The sequence below is a fragment of the Sceloporus occidentalis genome, unplaced genomic scaffold, assembly GCF_023333645.1.
Source record: "Sceloporus occidentalis isolate IW3139 unplaced genomic scaffold, rSceOcc1.0.p SCAF_232, whole genome shotgun sequence".
Taxonomy (NCBI): domain Eukaryota; kingdom Metazoa; phylum Chordata; class Lepidosauria; order Squamata; family Phrynosomatidae; genus Sceloporus; species Sceloporus occidentalis.
In genome coordinates, this window is record NW_028317212.1 from 271004 (window position 1) to 288312 (window position 17309).

General features: G+C 45.0%; 1 protein-coding gene across 1 annotated transcript in view; it reads right to left on the reverse strand.

Moving 5' to 3' along the window:
- Nucleotides 1-805: 805 nt before the first annotated feature.
- LOC149276637 (phospholipid-transporting ATPase ID-like) overlaps nucleotides 806-17309 on the reverse strand; it is a 30283-nt gene continuing 13779 nt past the window's right edge. The window contains exons 9-27 of the mRNA XM_089503417.1: nucleotides 16142-16300; nucleotides 15662-15750; nucleotides 15093-15289; nucleotides 14672-14880; nucleotides 14433-14476; nucleotides 14129-14294; nucleotides 13534-13722; nucleotides 12990-13105; nucleotides 12661-12825; nucleotides 11385-11496; nucleotides 10684-10789; nucleotides 10102-10255; nucleotides 9517-9700; nucleotides 8822-9045; nucleotides 7828-7911; nucleotides 7426-7671; nucleotides 7078-7216; nucleotides 6399-6529; nucleotides 806-1027 (exon numbers count right to left, since the gene is read on the reverse strand). Coding sequence (XP_089359543.1) covers nucleotides 806-1027; nucleotides 6399-6529; nucleotides 7078-7216; nucleotides 7426-7671; nucleotides 7828-7911; nucleotides 8822-9045; nucleotides 9517-9700; nucleotides 10102-10255; nucleotides 10684-10789; nucleotides 11385-11496; nucleotides 12661-12825; nucleotides 12990-13105; nucleotides 13534-13722; nucleotides 14129-14294; nucleotides 14433-14476; nucleotides 14672-14880; nucleotides 15093-15289; nucleotides 15662-15750; nucleotides 16142-16300 — 2936 coding nt within the window. The remainder of the gene's footprint in view (nucleotides 1028-6398; nucleotides 6530-7077; nucleotides 7217-7425; nucleotides 7672-7827; nucleotides 7912-8821; nucleotides 9046-9516; nucleotides 9701-10101; nucleotides 10256-10683; nucleotides 10790-11384; nucleotides 11497-12660; nucleotides 12826-12989; nucleotides 13106-13533; nucleotides 13723-14128; nucleotides 14295-14432; nucleotides 14477-14671; nucleotides 14881-15092; nucleotides 15290-15661; nucleotides 15751-16141; nucleotides 16301-17309) is intronic.

Here is a 17309-nt window from a genome sequence, read left to right on the forward strand (position 1 = left end):
AATCACCCTGTGTGCCCCGAAGAGCTTGCAATCTAAACACTGGAATATCACAGAGGCAAACAAAATAATATCGAAAGGATTCAGGAAATTCCAGCTTTTTCCTAGCCGGCCGGTATAAGGACTCGTGTGGCACTTTTTGAAGGCAAACTGAAGGGGGTTTTACTGAAAGTGTCCAAGTTACCCCCAAAACCACTCCGCAGCCCAGTAACCCCCCCCCGCCCGCTTTAACCCAACGGCAACAATTGATATAAAATACGAAAAGATACAAATATTTCCACAGGCTTTGGTTTTTTTTTTTAAATATAAATTTTGGCAAATATTCTTCACATTTATTTTGAGTCGTAATTAAAGAAATTAGATTAAAGGCAACTATAAAATAAATCAGCCCGACTGTCTCCATGCGTCACAGCGGTCTCTCCACTTTTATGATCCCTGCTCCGGCGCGGCGTCTCACATGGCGCGTCGGAGGATGAGCCTGAATACTAGAAACGTCCAATAAAAGCGCAGTTTAATACTTTTTTTTTTTTTTATATACACCCCTGGTTTTATAAGAATATAAATTTCCATGACCGTTTACCATTTCTGCTGGGCTGCCCATTTAAATATGGAATTGTTGATTTGGACCAATTTTCAGAAGTGAATGATGCCACAACCAAGATGGCCGCCAGCGACAAATACTTCCACACAGTCGCGCCATATAGATTGCCCCTCGTTGCGTTATTCTCGCAGCGGCTTGGACCCGCGGTAAAGGCATAAATGGCAGAGTAACCAAGGCTCCGGGAATCGCCCGCGGTTCTCTTCGGTCTCAGTAATAGTTTGTGTTGCGGCTCCTGTCGCTCGGGGTAAATTTGCCCGTTTGGTGGAAGGGAATCTTGGGTCGGAAATTCCTGCCGGACATGATGAGGTCTCCGTATCCCTGTTGGTGGGAGAAGGCGTAGCCGGATCGGCGGGAGCTGGTGCGCCGGATCTTGGCCCTGTGCGGTGGAGGTGGGGGCCGCTTCTTGGCCTCTCTGATTTTACTCTGCACCTGTGCATCGACATATATTTTATATATAAATAACATAAAAACAACCTAAAAAACAGTTGTCGCTAAAATAATAAAATTACATAAAAAAATTGATATTATTTACAAATTTGAAATTTGTTTATAAAATGAAAAGCCACAAAATTGAAAATCTAGTCCATATTTTTTTAGTGGCTGTTATTTTTTTAAATGGCTGTTTTTTTTGTGGCTGTTATTTTTCTGTTTTTTTAATGGCTGTTATTTTTCTGGTTTTTTCAATGGCTGTTATTTTTTTTTAATGGCTGTTATTTTTCTGGTTTTTTTAATGGCTGTTATTTTTCTGGTTTTTTTCATGGCTGTTATTTTTTTTAATGGCTGTTATTTTTCTGTTTTTTCAATGGCTGTTATTTTTTTTTAAATGGCTGTTTTTTTTAATGGCTATTTTTTTTAAATGGCTGTTATTTTTTTTTAGTGGCTAATATTTTTTTTAAATGGCTGTTTTTTTTAATGGCTGTTATTTTTTTTAAATGGCTGTTTTTTTAATGGCTGTTTTTTTTAATGGCTGTTATTTTTCTGGTTTTCTTAATGGCTGTTATTTTTTTTAATGGCTGTTATTTTTTTTCAATGGCTGTTATTTTTCAATGGCTGTTTTTTTTAGTGGCTGTTATTTTTTTTAATGGCTGTTATTTTTCTGTTTTTTTTAATGCCTGTTATTTTTTCAATGGCTGTTATTTAGTGGCTGTTATTTTTTTTTTAATGGCTGTTATTTTTCTGTTTTTTTTAATGGCTGTTATTTTTTTTAAATGGCTGTTTTTTTTAGTGGCTTTTTTTTTTTAAATGGCTGGGTTTTTTTAATGGCTGTTATTTTTTTTTAATGGCTGTTTTTTTTTAACGGCTGTTTTTTTTTAATGGCTGTTTTTTTTTAATGGCTGTTATTTTTTTTCAATGGCTGTTATTTTTTTTAATGGCTGTTATTTTTCTGTTTTTTTTAATGGCTGTTATTTTTTTTAAATGGCTGTTTTTTTTAATGGCTATTTTTTTTAAATGGCTGTTTTTTTAATGGCTGTTTTTTTCAATGGCTGTTATTTTTTTTAAATGGCTGTTTTTTTTAATGGCTGTTATTTTTTTTCAATGGCTGTTATTTTTTTTTTAATGGCTGTTTTTTTTTAATGGCTGTTATTTTTTTTCAATGGCTGTTATTTTTTTTAATGGCTGTTATTTTTCTGTTTTTTTCAATGGCTGTTATTTTTTTTAAATGGCTGTTTTTTTTAATGGCTATTTTTTTTAAATGGCTGTTTTTTTAATGGCTGTTTTTTTTAATGGCTGTTATTTTTCTGGTTTTCTTAATGGCTGTTATTTTTCAATGGCTGTTTTTTTTAGTGGCTGTTATTTTTTTTAATGGCTGTTATTTTTCTGTTTTTTTAATGCCTGTTATTTTTTCAATGGCTGTTATTTAGTGGCTGTTATTTTTTTTTTAATGGCTGTTATTTTTCTGTTTTTTTTAATGGCTGTTATTTTTTTTAAATGGCTGTTTTTTTAGTGGCTATTTTTTTTAAATGGCTGGTTTTTTTTAATGGCTGTTATCTTTTTTTCAATGGCTGTTATTTTTTTTAATGGCTGTTATTTTTCTGTTTTTTTTAATGGCTGTTATTTTTTTTAAATGGCTGTTTTTTTAGTGGCTATTTTTTTTAAATGGCTGGTTTTTTTTAATGGCTGTTATTTTTTTTTCAATGGCTGTTATTTTTTTTAATGGCTGTTATTTTTCTGGGTTTTTTTAATGCCTGTTATTTTTTCAATGGCTGTTATTTTTAGTGGCTGTTATTTTTTTTTAGTGGCTGTTATTTTTTTTTTATAATGGTGTCACGTAAAAGTAGTTAGTCGACACCGTGGTCAGGTAGGACTCCAGGACAGAACAGGTCAAACAAGCCGAGGTCAGAGAGAGCAGGATGGTCATATAACGGAGCCGAGGTCAGGATTCAGGAAATCAACGAAGTCAGACAAGCCGGGATCATACACAGGAATACGGAATCAGAAACCGCTATCTGGGTACTAGCACAAGGCATAGACAACCAACAGAAGGCAAAGTCAGACAGAACTGAGGAGGTTTAAATAGGAACCGCAGAGGAAGTTCAAATCTCCCGCCAAACCTCATGACGTCACCTCCAATGTCCGGGAATCGCCACCATGATGAGTGTGGCGCAATCTCCCCTCATAAATGCCTGCAGTTTGGGAGTTCACCACTAGAGTGCTGGACGCCGTGTTCCAGGAGGTCTGCCTCTCCTGCGCGGCAATCCTGCAGATGACGGCGGAAGTGGTAGCCGTGCGTTGGAGGGGGGTCTCCCTCTCCTCCGTGGCGGCTCCGGTGTCCGTGCGTTGGAGGGGGGTCTCCCTCTCCTCCGTGGTGGCTCCGGTGTCTGTGCGTTGGAGGGGGGTCTCCCTCTCCTGCGTGGCAGCTCCGGGGGTCGTGTGTTGGAGGGGGGTCTCCCTCTCCTCCGTGGCGGCAACGTGGGAGCCAGGGGCAGGTAAGTAACAAATGGCTGTTATTTTTTTTCAATGGCTGTTATTTTTCAATGGCTGTTTTTTTAGTGGCTGTTATTTTTCTGTTTTTTTTAATGGCTGTTTTCTTTTCAATGGCTGTTATTTTTAGTGGCTGGTTTTTTTTCAATGGCTGTTTTTTTTTTATAATGGCTGTTATTTTTCTGTTTTTTTTAATGGCTGTTTTTTTAGTGGCTGTTATTTTTCTGTTTTTTTTTTTAATGGTGTCACGTACAAGTAAATAGGAGACACCGTAGTCAGGCAGGACTCCAAGACAGAACAAGTTCAGACAAGCCGAGGTCAGGATTCCGGAGAGCAGGATAGCCGATAAACGTAGCCGAGGTCAGGATTCCGGAAATCAGGATAAACGATAAACAAGCCGAGGTCAGGATACAGGAAAACAACGTAGTCAGGCGAGCCGAGGTCAAACACAGGAATCAGGACAGTAAACGCTATCTGGGTGCTAGCACAAGGCACAGACGACCATCAGAAGGCAAGGTGTAACAGGTCTGAGGGGTTTAAATGGAGAACCGCGGAGGAAGTCAGAATCTCCCATCAGCCCCTCATGGCATCACTTCCGGTGTCCGTGAATCGCGACCATCTTGAGTGTGGCGAAGTCTCCCTTCATAAAGGCCTGCAGTTAGGGAGTTCGCCACTAGAGGGCGAGCGCAGTAGCCGGATGCCGTGAGCCACTGCCACTGCGTCTGCCTCTTCTGCGCGGCACCTCGGAGGACGTCAGCGGAAGTGGCCGTGCGGTGGAGGGGGGTCTCCCTCTCCCTCGTGCGTTGGAGGGGTTCTCCCTCTCCTCCGTGGCGGCTGCTGTGAAGGTGGCCGTGCGTTGGAGGGGGGTCTCCCTCTCCTCCGTGGCGGCTGCTGTGGAGGTGGCCGTGCGTTGGAGGGGGGTCTCCCTCTCCTCCGTGGTGGCTGCTGTGGAGGTGGCCGTGCGTTGGAGGGGGGTCTCCCTCTCCTCCGTGGCGGCTGCTGTGGAGGTGGCTGTGCGTTGGAGGGGGGTCTCCCTCTCCTCCGTGGCGGCTGCTGCGGCAACGTGGGAACCGAGGACAGGTGAGTAACAAATGGCTGTTATTTTTTTTCAATGGCTGTTTTTTTTTAGTGGCCATTTTTTTTTTCAATGGCTGTTTTTTTTTAGTGGCTGTTATTTTTTTTTAAATGGCTTTTTTTTAATGGCTATTTTTTTCAATGGCTGTTATTTTTTTTAGTGCCTGTTATTTTTTTAATAATGGCTGTTATTTTTTTAGTGGCTGTTATTTTTTCTTAAATGGCTGGGTTTTTTTTCAATGGCTGTTATTTTTTTAATAATGGCTGTTATTTTTTTAGTGGCTGTTATTTTTTTTTAAATGGCTTTTTTTAATGGCTGTTATTTTTTTAGTGGCTGTTATTTTTTTTTAAATGGCTTTTTTTAATGGCTGTTTTTTTTTTAGTGGCTGTTATTTTTTCTTAAATGGCTGTTATTTTTTTTTTTAATGGCTGTTTTTTCTTTTTAGTGGATGTTTTTTTTAATGGCTGTTATTTTTTTAGTAATTTCGCATGAACCCCGATACATTTTTTTATTTGTTTTAGTGCATGTAGCTAAGTATGTGTCCTGCACACACTCTGTAGAGGTCCCCATGAAGCGCCCAATGAAATCCGTGGAAGTATCAGCGTTCAATCAGTATTCAGCTAGAATACACGTGATTGGCTGACGCTATGCCCATTGATTTCAAGGAAAGTGCTACAGAGCATGTGCAGGTGGTGTACTTAAGTATGCTTCTTGCTGTTAGTTGAAATAGGGGAGGAAGAAGCTAATGTTATATTTCCAATAACTTAATCAATTGGCCAGGGATAACTTAATGGGGAGGAATAATCGTGTAGGTCCTGGGCTAGTAAAGATGGCTGTTCGCATGGTATATTGATAATGTGGGTTTCAGATGTATATATTGCTTATTTTCATTTGTAAATACAGTAAAATAGGTCTATTTAATGTAAATACCTGTATAGAACAGGATCCGGGAGTCGTGGGCTATCGCATATATATATATATATATATATATACCCCCCCCGCGCTAACCGTCCATTTAACTTATATTCAGCACAAGCAATGTGTTTTAAGAGACGGATGTTTGCTTTGGATACATGGTATCCAGAGCCCCAGTTTGTGAATGGGGGGTAGGGAGCGTAGGAGACAGAACCTCAACCATATACCCCAAACCTCAACCCCAACCCTCAAAAGCCCCAACCATATACCCCAAACCTCAACCCCAACCCTCAAAAGCCCCAACCATATACCCCAAACCTCTACCCTAACCCTCAAAAGCCCCAACCATATACCCCAAACCTCAAACCTAACCCTCAAAAACCCCAAACCTCAAAAACCCCAAACCTCAAAAACCCCAACCATATACCCCAAACCTCAAACCCCCCCATATACCCCAAACCTCAAAAACCCCCATATACCCCAACCCTCAAAAACCCCAACCATATAACCCAACCCTCAAAAACCCCAACCATATAACCCAACCCTCAAAAACCCCAACCATATACCCCAAACCTCTACCCCAACCCTCAAAAACCCCAACCATATACCCCAAACCCTACCCTCAACTACCCCAACCATATACCCCAAACCTCAACAAATCCAACCTTAACCATATACCCCTAACCCCAACTCTATACTCCTAACCCCTACCCTATGATCTAAACTCAACCTTATATCCCCAACCTTATACCCCTAAACCCAGCCCAGTATCGTAACCCCAACTTTATACCTTAACCCCAACAAAACGAGTTATGATGCCTTTAGTTACCAAACCCTCCATCAGACTCCATGTGACCCGGTTTGACGTATGAATCAGTAACCGGTTACCTTGTCGCTGAACGTGGGCTTCAGCTGTGACCTCAGGAATCTGTAGGCGATCACAGGTAGGACGCAGAGCACCGTGGTCAGGAAGATGGCCAGCCAGATACTGGGCTGATTCAGAGTATTTCGGGCCGTTCCTTGCAAAACAAAAAGCACAGAAATTATTGGTCTTGTCTTAGGAGCCGTATGGCTACCCCATGAATGTTTAAATTCCCTCCCTGTATTAGCCTCTACCAACTCTGCTGGGAGGCTGCTCAATTTATCTACCACCCTCTCCATATGTACCCAAAACTCTCATACAGAGAATCCTGTGGCTCCTGGACAATCATATACAGACACGGATTGGCCTAGGGTGGCAGGTCCAGAGGGGGTGGGGGGTCCAGCTCCTCTGGGGCAAATTATCTCCCTTGAAGCCGTCCCATTTACACTATGGAGGTGTGCACCGTATACTTGGCGCCGCGCATTCCAAAACAAAGATGGCGGCTGGAAAGGTAGGTCCTGAGGGGCAGCTTAGAGGTGTTGCCCTGAGTCAGGCAGCACTGACTATTTGTGACACCGTTTAGTGGACCAGTGTTCATAGAGGAAGATGTGAAGTCACATGTGCATTCAAGGCCTCGGAGGTCTCCTTTCTAGCTGGAAAGTCTTCTTCACAATGGGCAGAATATAGAAAGTGGTGTCTGCTCACCTATAAACGGGAAGGAGGCGGTGAATATTAAGTACATCCCGTCGCTGTACATGGTGAACGTGATGGCAAAGTACACGGCCATACTGCCCCAGATGAAGAACTGGTTCACAGCCGTCCAGTAGCCCGTGTCCAGGCCGATCTAGAACATAAAGACGGGGTGATTAGAACGATCAAGAACGTAAGGGCTAGAAGAAGGAGAGGCGAGGGACAGCAACTACAACTCCTATCACGCATTACCCATCATCAAGCTGAGGGGGCTTATCTATGAGATAAAAATCTCACATATGACATCAATTTTAATTGCCATGGATGGGGTGAAATTAACCTGTTCAGTACTAGATGCCATACCTGGGCAGATACAACCAGCACGAGGCAGGTCTGGGCCATCAGAGCGAAGGACTGGTAGTCGGAGATGGCCTTCCCGTCATCCCTCACCGTGTCGTAGAGGGCGCCGTACGGCACAAAGAACAGTATGAGGGAGCTGTACACCCCGTGGATCACGCATTTCACAAACTCCTTAATGTTAAAGTAGCGGTTTTTCTGTCCCGGGTCATACAGCTGCGGGTACTCCATGCTCCAGCGGTCATCGACGTCCTGGGGAGACACAGAGAGATCGGGGCGTAGGCACACGAAGGGTTAAGGATTCTCTTTCTAACACAAAAGATATATTACAATATATATTAAATCTTAATGAATAGAAATGAGGGAATAAGGGGAGATTCGTGTCTAAGGGGTCATTGCAGAATTTACCTGGTCAAAGAGACTCATTCCAAGGACGGGCAGCGAGGTATAAACCAGATTATAGAGCGTGATAAACCATTCGTCATAAACGGTCTGTGATCATAAAAACAGGAAGGACATGTTCATTAATACCGAACCACACAACGGGAGAACAGGACGACACCGCGTGACATCAGAACAGCACTGTGTGACATCAGAACATGAGAACAGCACAGCGTAACAGAATCACACAACAGAACATAAGAACAGCACAGCGTAACATCAGAACTGTGTTACATCAGAACAGCACTGTGTGACATCAGAACATGAGAACAGCACCGTATGACATCAGAATCACACGACAAAACATGGGAACAGCACTGCGTGGCATCAGAACAGAACTGTGTGACATCAGAACAGCACTGCATGACATCAGAATCACACGACAAAACATGGGAACAGCACTGCGTGGCATCAGAATCACACAACGGAACATCAGAACAGCACTGCGTGACATCAGAATCACACAACGGAACATCAGAACAGCACTGCGTGACATCAGAACAGCACTGCGTGGCATCAGAATCACACAACGGAACATCAGAACAGCACTGTGCGACATCAGAACAGCACTACATGACATCAGAACATAAGAACAGCACTGCGTGACATCAAAACTACCAAACACCAGGAGGCACCAGAAGCACCAAGTGGGGGAGTACATGTCAGAACATTACAACCACGGCCCGGTCATCAGAACCACAACATGGGGACATCAGAACTTCAGAATGGGGTCAGACGCATCACAATCCCTCCATGAGGACGGGAACCTCCCTCATGTCCCTCCACCTGTCCATGGAACAGGACATCACAGAACCACACGCTGGGGACCACAACAGGCACTAGGTGGCAGCACCGGACCACAAAAACAGCTGTCCCCTGTCAGTACAGGAGATCACTGCCTCTCACACTCACTGAGTGTCCCCCAGCACCTGTCCTGGGCACGGAGCTCGCAGTCACTCACCTGGGCAGAGAATCCGCAGAAGAAGCCGTACCAGAAATGGACCAGAGTGAAGGTGAAGTTCTTGTAGAAGAAGTAGCGCAGGAACCTGCACATGCGGATGTAGGACCAGCGGCCATGGACCAGCAGAAGGCGCTGCAGGTACCGGAACTGAGCGAATGAGAAGTCACTGGAAAGGACGGCCTGCATGCCTTCCTGCCCGCTGATCCCAACGCCGATGTGTGCCGCTGCAAAGGAAAGAATGTTAGCTCCTCAGCCTAGTCTGTATTGTGAAGACAACTCTCGATCGCAAACGTAATGCAAACGTGTAACAAAAATATTACGCTAATATACCTTATATGTCAAAAAAAAAAAAAAAAAAAATGCTTCCACCAATGGGAAGATCAGTGTATTGGGGAGAAATAATCATGTAAGAACAGGAAATTAAGATGACCGCTCCTAGGGTATACATATATGGTGGGCTTATAATTTAGGTCTGTGTCGGGGCTGCGGTGACCTCCACCTCCAGACTTTCTTGACTGTTGAAGGCCCAAGATACAACTGCCATGGGCCCCTATGGGAAGCCTGGACCCAGGGCACCCACTCCTTTGCCATGTTGTGCCAAGAGCCATTAACTACAGGCTAGTCTATAAAATATTACCCCCGCGCTCCCCCTTTTCCCCTACATATCCCACTTGGAACATTCCACCGGGACCTACTCTTGATCATGCTGACGTCGTTGGCTCCGTCTCCGATTGCCAAGGTCACTGCCTTCTTATACTTCTTCACCAGCTGCACCACCTGAGCTTTCTGCAGAGGGGTCACCCGGCAGCAGATCACAGCCTGGCACATACAAGCCGTCCTTAGCAGCTCAACCTCCATTTTCTCCTCCAGGGCATAAGCCTGTTGGGTCAGAGTGGTAAAAAACAGCGGGGACAATCAGCACCGAAACCCAACTGACCAAAACCCCATCAACTGAGCCATAGAAACAGATAACTCGATGGCCGGTAAGAACCACCTGTCTCATTTAGTTTGTCCATTAGGGTCATAATGTCCACCTTGTCTAATGAAAATCTCGGACAACGTGGACATTATGACCCCGATCCTTCGTAAACCACAAGTAGTACAAAGGATTCGTAGCTCAACCCTTACTGCCCATACCCTGCATACCCCATACCTGTTCTTTCCCTATCTGGTAATCATACCTTCAATTCCAGACCACGACCCATCTGTTTTTTGATGTCCTCTACCTACAAAGTCTTCTGAATGACCAAACACCATAGAACGTTGAGGTATCTACCTACCAGACTGTGACCGTTGATGATAATTCCATAGGTGTCTCCTCCTTTTACGTCATCATCCGGAATAACTTGGGCCTTCTTCGAACCTTTTTTGATATGAATGTTAACGTCGTTGTTGTCCGAAAACGATTCTGGGTTCATCTTCCTCCTGGCAGATCTATGAAAGACCACATCGGTTATTGTGAGACCTAAAGAGCAAGGAGGAAAGTTTCTCCTACCAAAGAAAGCCCACCTCCCCATTCCTGTTTTATTATTATAATTTATTGTTTTATATAGCGCCATCAGATTCCGCAGCGCTGTACAAAGGGTAGACAGGGCGTAGCAATTAGTATATAACATATGATATTGAAAGCTATGTACTAAGGACTTCTTCAGCTAGCAGAGAAGGTTCCATAAAGGAATGTAGGACTGGAGAGGTCTTACTCGCTCCATTAGTAACACAAAGAGCCTCTCGAAGAGACAGTTCACCTGCCAATCAGGGTTATGCATGTTATATGACATGACACTATTTTCACGCTGATGATGTCATATCTCTACCCGTGATTTGCATCTGCTGCCCCTGAGTTATATGCCGGTATTTATTACCTGAGCTCCTCCAGCACCTCCGCAGAACTGCAACCTCTAATGATGAAAACCTCCTTCATCTCGTCCTGCAGCATATTACACGAGTATCCGATGTTCTCTGCCGTTTCTGGGAAAAGAGATCGGTTAATGAGACGATTCCCCAAATTCACCAGGGTATCAACAGCGAGGGTGAACTTCATAGACTACCTAAATTACAACTTTAGGGTCACTTTGAAATTTCTTTGTTTTTGAAAGAAAATCAGATTTTGTCCTTTAAGATAACATGAAATGGATCAGAAATCCAGCGCAGACAGGGTTAATGGTGTTAATGACTATTGTCGCTGGAATGGAATCTCTTCATAGGCGTACAGAGACCCTTTATCACTCCCATCACTCCTGTGTTCCAATGGCCCTTTATCACTCCCATCACTCCTGTGTTCCAATGGCACGTTGTGTTCAGTGATCCAAGTTTAAGTTTAAAAGGCTAATTGATGGCTAGAAAACCCTTGTGCAATTATGTTACAGCCAGCGTGTGTGTGTGAGAGAGTGTGTGTGTGAGAGAGTGTGAATTAGTGTGTGTGTAAGTGACTGTTTGAGTTTTTGTGTGTGAGTGTGTATGAATGTGTGAGCGAGTATGTGTGTGTATGAGTGAGTGAATGAGTGTGTGTGTGAATGAGTGTGTGAGTGTCTGTGAATTTACACAGCATGCAGTGGCGTCTCACCTTGCTTGTCTCCTGTCAGGACCCATATCTTAATGTTGGCCTTGGTCAGCGTCTCGATGGTTTGGGGGACTCCGTCCTGCAGCTTGTCTTCTATAGCAGAAGCTCCGAGTAACTTCACAAACACAGAGAGAATCTTCCAATAAACCAGATTTACAGAATCTTTACAGAGACTTTAATAATTATATGACGGGCGTTTAATAACTCGGGGGACCAGGAAACAGGAAGAGGGACCTTTATATCCGACATCATGATCGCATAGGAGGCGATGAAGATGCAAAGTTTATTAAATCCCCTCACTGTATTGGCCTCTACCACTTCTGCTGGGAGGCTGTTCCACTTATCCACCACCTGCTCAGCGAAGTAAAACTTCCTTACGGTACATAGGACCCCGCGGTTCTAGATTGTAAAATAATTTACAAAGTAACAGAAAGAGAGACTCCATCCAGAGAGGAACGGATCGGGGGGGGGGGGGTTCTGCTCTGTTCTGGAGTCCTGGCCACCTCCGTGTAATGTGTGATATAAAAAGTCTGTGGGAAAAAAGTCTAAATATACAGCATAGATGGGGGAGAGAGACTCCGGGTTTGAGGACGCGGCGGGGGTGGGGGGCGGCAGATTATATGTCTTATCCCATTAAACGACCCCAGTGTTATCTGGAAGTCATCTGCAAGACAAACTCCACGGACAGCGGAGAGCCCCGGGGGTCGCGCCATCCCCCTTTGGTTTAGGTCTCTTAGGAAGCCAATAACCTTTCTGGATCATTGAAACCATGGCAACCAATTCAGACGGACAGACAGAAATGACGTAAAACCCGGGAGCTGCTGAAAGTTACCCTCTAACTGCCCTCTAACAGCAGGGGGTATAATCCACTCCACTACTCCCATCACACCTGGACTGGAACTGCATGGTCGGCCAAAGAACCTTATAAATGATCCAGTCCTGGGAATGCTAATATTAACCCTTTAATATCCCATCACACAGACCCCATCGCAGTGACTCGCTAATGGTGGCAACCAAATGCTTCTATGGAAACCGTGATGGGTCAGGAGGTGAAGATGTTCTGAATGGAGTCACCTGTATTCAAGCAGGGATTCCAGTTGTGATATAGCAGGGAGAAAAGCACCAATCGGGAGATATCATTAAATGAGAGGAGAATATGAAGGAATCTGCCCCATTCACCCGAGACCTTTTCTGCTCAACAAACACCATTCTATACATTCTATATAGTAGCCAACTGTCCCGATTAGGTCGGAACAATGAATAGGCATTGGATACGAACCTTTAGGTCTGTTTCGATCTCCTCGTACAGCTCCCCCAGCTTCTCCTCGCGGTTCTCCAGGGATGTGCTCGCCTCGTGGTAACGTTTCCTCCAGTCGGCAAAGTATTGCTTGTCCAGGTCTTTGTACGCGAGGACCAGGGTGCGCAGGCCGTCTCCGGCAAACTCCTGCCGAGCAAGAGCAACAGTCACACCACGTTTGGAAATGTTTTAATTCTTTATTTTTGTCCTCGATATAGACAGGGCTTTGGAGGAAGAACGAGGCGTCTTTCCCACGGTCTGGTGGGTCAGCCGCTGTCCGGACAGGCCGGGGACGCTGAAGCCGCACTTACATTCAGATGCTCGGTGGTCACTTCCCTGAGGTCCTCGCTCGACCGGTCCAGAAGCTCATACACAATAGTGTCTGCTCCTTTACAGTACAGCGCGAGACGTCCATCCGGGCTCCTCACTGGGAACGGCAGGAACGGGATAACGTTATAGATTATAATGCGTGATAACACACCACGACGACTCATTATGCACGATGGGCCATTGTTGGGTTACCCAGCATGGACCGTAGTCCAAAGGACTTGCTTGGCCTGGAACAGCAAACCTAGAGGAGCCTCAGCCAGCTCAAAGTCATCCTCCACTTCAATATTTTAGTCTTTACGAGCATTCTAATGGTTTTTCAACCTGAAGCTGGCTTGGCCACCCCTTGGCTTGGCTTCTCTAGAGCCCTAGCCAACTGGCCCACCAGATGATATTCTATAACCAAAAACAGCTAAATTTTAGATCCATCAACATTTTCAGAAGCTTTAAAGAAAGATGGGCCATGGCCCGCAGAAGCTGACACTCTATCCACATGAATGTTGGTTTTCGCCATCCCACGTAGCTCACCGATCACAGACATCCTCTTGCGCTCATTGTTGAAATCCAAGATAGCCAGCAGCTCGTATACCTTGGTCTCCCCCATTTCCACCAGAGTGATTGTTTCCGGGGTACGGGAACGAAACACGAAGCCAAAGTTCCTGGCAGCCGTGACGAGAGCGCCTTCATCGGGAGACTGAGCTTGATACACCAGCTCACCTGAGACGGGAGGACAGGACGGGTCAGCAGGACGGGGTCAGCAGGACAGGGTCAGCAAGACAGCAGGACAGGGTCACATCCATGGAAGGGTAATGGGGAACTGTACCTCTGCACAAATGCCCCCAATAAGATACCAATCAGAGAGGTGACGCTACCATAGACATAGGTTAACAGCTGCCTAGGGCCACTATTGGTCTAAGGTCCCCGTCATTGGATCTGAGTGTGGTGAGAAACATACACCTTATTTCATGTATGTTTATTCTTTTCATCATGGCTGTTAGAGAGGCGCCCCCTGAACATCTTTCCGCTTAGGGTCCCTTAGGGCCACTTCCCATTATTTATTTGACACAAAGTATCCATCGCTTTTATAGCCAGGTACTTTCAGTATCGGCTACTCCGCGCCTACCCGGCTTCTTCTCCTCCGACATGGCCGTATGGCACAGGGCGAGGAGGCGGAAGAACTCCTGAGTAGACGGATCCCCGATTTTCACCGACTCGACCAGGCGATGATCGTGAAAGGCGAACTTTGGGTCAGCCAGCGGGTTGTAGGAGAAATCTACTTTTTCCGTATGCTGGCAAGAGAGAAAATAAATAAAAAAAATATATATATATTTATATATGAAATGTAAAAATATTACATTACTCCCATAACGTTAATCTTTCTGAAAATGTTTACTTTTTGTCCATTCTTTTCACCCCGAAACACCTACCTCGTTAATCTCCAGCCGATTCCCGGCATAATCAAACACCTCCCCTGAAAGAGCAGAGAAGGGAGAGCGGGAATTAGCGTGGACGGTGAGGAATAGCGTGTGATTGCCAACGGCAGCTGGGTTACCGGAGACTCAGCGCGGGTTATAACGCGTGTAATGGACACGTATGTGATAAGGAACCATGGAAACGGGGGGGGGGTTCCATCCAAAAGAGTAATATTTAGCTTCGGGAGACACACCGTAAGAGTTTCCGTTAATAGAACATTTATTGAAGGTCATGATGTTTTGGGTGAGGGTCCCGGTCTTATCGGAGAAGATGTACTTGATCTGTCCCAGCTCCTCGTTGAGGGTGGTGGTACGAGCTTCTGCCGGGGTGTCCTTCTTGGGGTAATACATCTTACGGTCCCAATTTATATAGTAGCTGTTTCCAAGCCGTATGATTTCAACACTGGTGAGATAATCAAAGAAGAGGCAAAAGCGCAGTCAGAAGAACTGGGGAGGAAAAGTTATTTTCATCTCTTCTGCAAACTACCTGGTTAGTGAATACATCATAGAGGTTGTTGGCACAATCCTGCCCCTATGACTACTGATTATTGCCCCCAAACACCCTTCCCGGTGGGCTCCTAAACAAAAGGATAGCCCCGTGAATACCAGACTCACCTGACGTAGAGGGAGATCGGCACCACTGTGTTCAGGATAATGACATACGACCAGAACATGAGGAACCCCGAGAAGGCCGCGTTGTGGACGTCTTCTTGCCACGGGAGGTAGACCTGGAAGTAGTATCCCTGCTTAGATTCCCAGATGCCGTTCCCGATGGCCAGAATAATGCACATGGCAGCCAAGAACACAAATATCTACAAAAGCAGAACATAGAAGCTGAGAATGTTGATAAAAGAGAGAGAGAGAGAGAGGTGAAAATGTCATATTTTCTGGGGAAAAAAAAAAGTCATTTCTGGACAAAGAGCTGGGAATGTAATATAAGAACATACACTATGTGGCCAAATGTATCTGGACACCTGACCATCACACCTATATGAGCTGCTCGGGCTCCCTGTTCCAAAACCATGGGCATTGATACGACGTTGGCCTCCACTCTTCTGGGAAGGCTTTCCATAAGATTTTGGGACGTTTCTGTGGGAATTTGTGCCCATTTAGCCGGTTGTGAGGTCAGGCGCTGATGTAGGACCAGAAGGTCTTACAACTGCCCCCCGTTTGCTCAGACATACCCACAGAACAAGGAGATTCATGAGCCGGTCGATGCTCGTTCTTTTTAACGTGGTCCTTCCGCTGTTCTGCATCAGTTTGGTGTCGGGCCCTACGAGGGAAGCACAGGCGGGACGGTGAGTGGTAGCAGCCGTGTATCCACTACGACACAATCACTCTAATAACCGTATTTCCTGCTCCGTCCCTCCTCACGCCTTATAACAGATTCTCCGAGTATCATCATCACCCCAGCGACATTAATCTTTCCACCAAGATGTGGAACACAGAGAAGGGTATCTCTTTACTGCTCCATTATTAGCGACCAATGTTCATAGAGGAGTATCATGAACTCTCTAGGCCTTACATAAATTGTTAAATCTTAAAAAGGGACCAATGAGACCTTGAAAGTCCTACATTTTACTGCTAAAAGGTGTCACAAACATCCTTGGACGGCGCTCCGTCGCATGTCACTCTGGATATTCGAGGCTGAATGTTCTCCTGACCTGCGAAGATGACCATCCCGAAGCACCACTCGGTGTTCCTCAGGGTGCAGCCGCGCAGCAGGATCTTCCCGTTGTCCAGAGCGTATTTCTCTCCTTGGTAGGTCAGCGTCCCAGTAAATGCGTCCAGCTTGTTATTGGGAGCTTCACAGACCACTTCCCCTACATGATGCAGAGCGAGTGTCATCAGTAACGTTATCTGACATTAATACCCCCCGTCAGTCATCAGAATACCGATACAACGCTACAATGTCACCAACTGGGCAGGCAGATATATACATTACTCTGTTACTATATATACTGTATGTTACTCTAATACTATGTATATACTGTATGTTACTCTGTTACTATATATATACTGTATCTTACTCTAATACTATGTATATACGTTACTCTGTTACTATGTATATACTGTATGTTACTCTAATGCTCTGAAAAATACCCCTCGTCTTATAATCGGGGTCGTCTTATAATCAGACCTCAAAGTCTGACTATGAGACGACTAAGATCCAGATCCCCCGCAGCTGCAGGGGATCTGGATCCTCCTGTCTCAACCCCCCCGCCCCACTTACCGGTACTTCAGAGTCCCCGGTGTGCAGCTAGGGCAGCGTAGACAACTTCTGCTGCAGCCGGAAGGAGGTGTGGCTAGCAGTGGGGGTTGTCTGCGTGCATCGCACGCAAATGGGGGGCATAAGGCATTTCTGGAGGCAGAGTGTTCTGTGAAATGCCTTTTAACCCCCTTAATGCCACTCTGCCTCCTGAAATGCCTTAAACCTCCCTATATGCCACTCTTCCCCATAATATGCCTTTTAACCCTCTAAGTGCCAGAGTGGCATATAGGGTTAAAAGGCATACCATGGGGCACAGTGGCATATAGGGTTAAAAAGCATATCATGGGGCACAGTGGCATTTAGAGGGTTAAAAGGCATATCATGGGGCACAGTGGCATGTAGGGGGTATAAGGCATTTCTGGGGCAGATGTGCATAACTGGGGGGCAGGTTGGAAAATAGAAGGAAATAAAACCAAAATATTTTTCTCAATCATAGCTTTCATTAAAAAAAAATAGTTTACATGAATTAACATTTACTGGTAAAACTTTTTTCCTATAGGGCCGTCTTATATTCAGGCTTTTTCTTTTTTTCCTAAATTAATATTAAGATTTGGGGGGGT